Source organism: Protomyctophum bolini (assembly GCF_963924005.1).
Source record: "Protomyctophum bolini genome assembly, chromosome: 15".
Lineage (NCBI taxonomy): Eukaryota > Metazoa > Chordata > Actinopteri > Myctophiformes > Myctophidae > Protomyctophum > Protomyctophum bolini.
The window spans coordinates 5,890,711-5,896,619 of record NC_137876.1 but is presented as its reverse complement, the minus strand read 5'-3'; the positions used below and the strand labels follow the sequence as shown (position 1 = coordinate 5,896,619).

The window sequence follows — 5,909 nt, the reverse complement described above, 5'->3', positions numbered from 1 at the left end:
GTGGAAATGACTGATTGATCGGATGCTTCAGTAACAGCTCTGCCTGCATGCCTGTCTGCGAATATTGGTATATACGATTATACAATGGTGCTAAAATAAGGATAACACAAAAAGCCCCGAAGAGGCTGTATTCAAGATCATAGAGACATTTTAAATACATATGGTAATATTCCATAATATACTAGTGTACATATAAGACACCATCAACACTATTATAGTAGCAATACAACATGTACAGTAAACGGAAGAGCTATACTCATTGTTTTTTACCTTTGTAAAAGTGGCAATATAACAATGCAGAAATACTGTTACAAAAAAGGGAAAAAAAGGTATTGGCATGAAAATATACTTCAGTAGCCTATACCAAGTACTACAATGTTTCAAAACGTGTCTTTTTAAAATGAAAATAGCTGTTCTATGAGCTCACAACATCAACGTCAAATGGCACATTGCGAGGTCAGCTATTTTCGAATAGTATAGCTACCGGTATATAAAATAGGTGTTACGGTAAAAGTGCTTAATGTGTAGGCTATGTTTTGTAATAATAATCGAAATGTGCAAAATCCACTTCTCCCCCTCCGGCCTCTCTTATTTCCTCAGATATTGAGTCAGCTGGGGGCGCCCGCTCGCTATAGTGGTCCGGGTACATATGCTGCCACATATAGGCTCTTTCTGTCTGGCCTGACCGTGCGTTGCGTGTTCGAGTCCCGGTGTTGACGACCTTTGCTGCATGTCTCCCCCCCCCCGTACGTCTCTCTCTATACCAGGTAGGAATCAACACTGATGATGTGTCCAAGTCTGTGCATCCGTAGATGTATTGTTAACCCATTCTGAACGGGAACCCGTTTTGGTGTTAGCATCATGTTATGCTTTAGCTATTGAAAAATAGCAGATCTACAAGCTCATAGCGCGCCACCGAGTGGCGCGCTACGAGCTTGTAGGTCTGCTATTTTTGAAAAATCGAAGAACGACTGACATTTCTTTAATCTGATCTCAGGTCAGAATGGGTTCATCAGACCAGTGTGTGTCCCGTGGAAACCTCGTATGAATCTGATCTCAGGTCAGAATGGGTTAACATACCTCTGTCGCCGTGCGACACATTGTGAGCTTGTCTGCCATTTTCAAATGGCCAAAATATAGGGCTGAAGTATTAAAGTGGTTAGAGAGTGCTTTGTAATAATAATAAAAATCTACAAAGTAACTATAGTAATTGGTAACTAAAGTTTTCATACAATTCTAGAGGAGTAAAAGTAGGATATTTTCCTCTGAGATGTATAGTGGAGTAGAAGTAAAAAATATTGATATAAGTTGTAATTATTGTACACCACTTTTTTTGCTAGGATAGTTCCAGACAGTGGAAGGACGGACAGACAGACCAGAGCCTCTTTTAGAAGGCCTTTGCTTGGACTACCGTATATATCCAATCATGTGGATCTCAGGCAACTCAGGGGGAACCGCGTGGGTCCCATTTGTATCTCAGACTTGTATCACAGCCTTATGTGAGATCAGTCATCTATCTATGATGCCAGTTGGCCAATGCTCAGTGGTGGATAAAGTACCTCATTGTTTTACTTAACCCATTCTGACCTGAGATCAGATTCATACGAGGTTTCCACTAGTGGACACACACTGGTCTGATTAACCCATTCTGACCCGAGATCAGATTCTAAAAATGTCAGTCGCTCTTCGATTTTTCTAAAATAGCAGACCTACAAGCTCGTAGCGCGCCACTCGGTGGCGCGCTATGAGCTTGTAGATCTGCTATTTTTCAATAGCTAAAGCATAACATGATGCTCACACCAACATGGGTTCCCGTTCAGAATGGGTTAAGTAAAATAATCAACCCGCCGCTAGACTACATGCAGTTGCATGTATACTATTGTATACAGTACCTATAGTACCTACTGTATATACCTACAGTATATACCATGCATACAGTAACAGTGTAGGAGTGGATAGCAGTTGATGGCAGATTAAGCATGTATTTATCTATTTGTTTTTTGAGGGGTGCTAGCCCCTCCAATACATGCCTTTTGAAGATTACATCATATGGCAACCAAGTCTGTGGGCTATTTAATGTTTGTTCAGAGCATTTATTTTTGCTATAGCTCCAGCTCCTATGCCTGCAGCTTTGTTTGTTTGTGTGAAAACAATCACGATGATTTGATTGGCTGATCACCCCGTAGTGTTGATTTGATTGGCTGAGCAAGGTATACAAAGGTGAGCGGGCAGAAAAGTGAAGACGCCAAAAGTGATTGGCCGGAATGACATTTGTGATGATTTGATTGGCAGAGTACGGAATGTGATGCATGATGATAAGAGTTTTTTACAATTGATTGAATTGATTAATTTGACATTGTATTGATATTTTTACGTAGATGTGTGTGGAGGAGCCACAGACAGACAGACAGACTAGAGATATAGAAATCTTACCATTTCGGTCTGTGTTCTTGTGCTCGGCGAAGCCCGATACGATTTGCTCATCCGGAGGGAAAGTCACACGCTTTTCACCTTTGACCTTCCCCTTCCCCTGGCTCTTGTTTGGGCTCTCTGCCCCTCGGTTGTCCTGCTCGTCATTCTCCTTGTCACTGCGCCCGGTCATCTTTCAACATTTAGGAGTCCATCGCGTATTAGGCCTTGTTCTTCTGCCGCGGAGGAGGAATTCCTAAAGGCAACAACAAACAAGTCTCTCCGTGTCATGGGTCAAGGAAGGTTATATGAAAGCAATCCTCCTTTCAGTTGTCACGAGAAATGTCTATACGACGTTTGACGCACAGAATAGTTGTGCCATTTGTTCCCCTGGGTCTATATAGTGCGCGCTCTCTCGTTCTCTAGTGGAACTTGGAAAGACAAAGACTCTAGAGGGAACAATATCTTATTCATGAGTTTAGTTGCCCGGGCCGCAAGTGAAACCCAATATGTTCCTATCGAATGACGGATTGGAAAAGAAAAAGAAAAACATTCACATGCATTCCCTACTATTCAGCATAGTGTTGCTGTCGGGTTAGATGCCTAGTCAGAAACTGTTCATTTTCTGGATGTGGGGGAAAAAAATAACCCATGTTCCAATCGATCCAATGTGGTTACGGTTTAGTAAAAAGACAGTTAGTTATTTTCATTGGTTAAATATTTATAAAACCCACAGAGAGACTTCCAAGCTGGTGTCCCTATTTAGGGGGCAGGCCATTATAGGTGAGGATTTTCAAAATAAATTCAAAAGTAGTGAAAATAGCCACAATCAACATCATCATTTTCTGGGGACCCCCAAAATAAACATAGTTGATAGTGTTGTAATACTCGAGTCCAAATTTCCATTTACTCTGTCTCGTCTCGGTCTCGCCCCTAAAACTTAATTGTGCAGATAATAAATATTTAAAAACCGGACATGCCAATCAAATCACAAATGTGGTACACGCAGACACACAAAGCTGGGCATAGGCCCTCAAAGAAATTCCCCATAAAGCAAACAACAAAATTCAATCTGTGATTATCACCGGACACACGTCATCGTACTGATGTCATACGGACTGACCTGGACTACATATTAGATGGACACAGGAAGACGGATACAGAGATCTCCATATGTGGCCATAAAAGGGACACAGACAGCATATCTGTGACGTACAAGCCCATATTTGTCATTTGTGCTAGGTTTCAACTTGATCTGACCTCTTTTACTCATATTTGGGCAAGTCTGTGGGGCGAGTCATTACACTTTTAGGCAAGGTTTCAGTCCGATCTGACTGCCGTTGACTTCCATTTTAAAATTATTAAAGCTAAATATCTTTTAATTTGCACTTGTGTGAACTGTGAAGTGAGGGGCACTTCTTGAAACAAACATTGTACTCTAAACAAACATTTGATTGATTGATTGATTGATGAATAGATTGGAGAATTACAGTACAATTCATCATAACAATTAGAGACATACAAATATACTCTTCTATCCAAAAAACAGGAAATCATCAGAGGAGGTAAAAAAAGCAAACATACAGTGAGGGGAAAAAAGGTGTGGGTGGGGGATTCAGGTTTTACGGGGGCCAGTTTCGAATTGCAGCCATCCGTAGGTGCCCTTTGAGAGCGGTTTTGAAGGAGTCAAGGGATTCACATGTCTTAATGACTGTTGATAGAACGTTCCACATTTTGGTGGCATAGGAGCGGGATTTTTTCCCCCTTTGTGCTGAATCTGAGTTGCACATTGTTTGTTGAGCTCCCTCTGGTGTTATGGGTGTGGACTTCGTTGACACATTTAAAGTCATAGACATGGTCAAAGTCATAGACAAAGTCCATAGATTTGACTGTCATATGACGCAATTTCTGAAAGCTATAGACTTGATATACAAAATATATAGCCTACACAAAATGTGAAAGGTACTATGAATGAACTTAGTATTGAGGTACTTCCCTAGCTGGCCTACGGGCAGCGTGCACAGGTTTTCTGCTGAACAGCCCAGCAGTTTGCAAGATTATCCCCAGACAGACAAACACACAGGCAAAAACATAATCTTCCCCCATTGCTTACGGTAAGGTATATGTAAAAAAAAATCACACTCGTGAGAAGTGAGCGGTGCCTTTCATCACAATGGCTCAAACAGACAGACAGACATACTGTACACACAAAGCTATGCATTGGAGCGGCTGCACCGCTAAAAGAATTACAAAAGAAAAATAAAAAAATGCATGTTGGTTAATAGGATTTACATCCACACCGACCTGCAGCCTTCTTTACTGCAAGGTCAACACAAATCTCTCCTGCCTTTTCTGGCTCTCTCTCTCAATGTCACCACTATACAAAAAAAAGGTGAGGCCTTCATCATCATAGTGACATTTAACAACTTGTTGATTGGCCCAAATACATGTATTAATGAATTAAAGTTATTTGGGGGGCTTTACTGATGGTCACAGTTTAGAGAGACAGTAAACAGGGAGAGTAGGGGAGTGACATGCAGAAAATAATCTTCCCGGCCCCCGGGATTCGGGAATAGAACTGTCAACTGAGCACTTGCTGTCAGTGCCTATGTCGTATTGTATTTTTAAGTTAAGTTTAGTTTCAATTTGAGTTAATTGTGTGTGGTTGTTTAACCTGGTGCCCCCAGTTATGTGCAAATTAACTGAAGAGGGAGATGGATTGTCCTTTATTTTGTTTTTTTATATCAGGTCCGGGACCACCAGGGGTTCAAATGGTTCAAACTCAGTGAACACGTGGACGTCATGAAGGAATTTTACCGTGTAGATTCTGGCATGATAATACCACTGCCGCTGAGCAAGGCATACGCAAACAAGGTTGTTGGTTGGCTGGCTGGTGGGGGTGATGGTGATGGTAGCCTACTGTATGCGCTGCCAGCGACTATAGGGAGGTTAAGAAGGCAGCTATTTAGCATCCTTCAGAGACCGCTGAACATTCTTCTCAAACTCCTTCTTGTTATTCTTCAGGAGCTCTGCCGCCTCCTTGTTCAGCGGGTCGTCGGGGTTCGGCTCCAGCAACAGGAACTGGAGACCTACGATGATGGCGTTCAGCGTCAACACGGGCTTCCAGTCCTCCCGTAGGATATTTAGGCAAACGTTTCCCTCGAGGTCGATGTTGGGGTGATACACCTTGGTCTCGCACTTCACCTTGGGAGGATCGTGGGGATAACCCAGTCCGACCTTGAAGCTGAAGATGAATTTGCCGCCCTTGTAAAAACCTTCGTCTGGCTGGATGGTCAGTTTGCAGTTGAGCAGGTCGTCGGCATCTGGGAAATCGAGTGACCAAGTCTTTGACTTGGTCATCTCGTTGATGTCTTTCTGGATTCGGAGATGGGCTGCCTTGGCTTTGGCACCGCCACCTCTGGCTGTCTTGGCCCCTAGTCCCAGTTTGAACATATTTCACACAAGTTGTGGATTATAATTTAGTTGGATAATATAGTATA

General features: G+C 42.4%; 1 protein-coding gene across 1 annotated transcript; it reads right to left on the bottom strand.

Moving 5' to 3' along the window:
• Positions 1–5,370: 5,370 nt before the first annotated feature.
• On the bottom strand, positions 5,371–5,862 carry LOC308329236 (NEDD8-conjugating enzyme Ubc12-like; the record flags this gene model as incomplete). The annotated part of the gene is made up of 1 exon (XM_080783441.1): positions 5,371–5,862. The coding sequence occupies one exon, from the start codon at positions 5,860–5,862 to the stop codon at positions 5,371–5,373; it is 492 nt and encodes a 163-aa protein (XP_080639567.1).
• Positions 5,863–5,909: the final 47 nt, after the last annotated feature.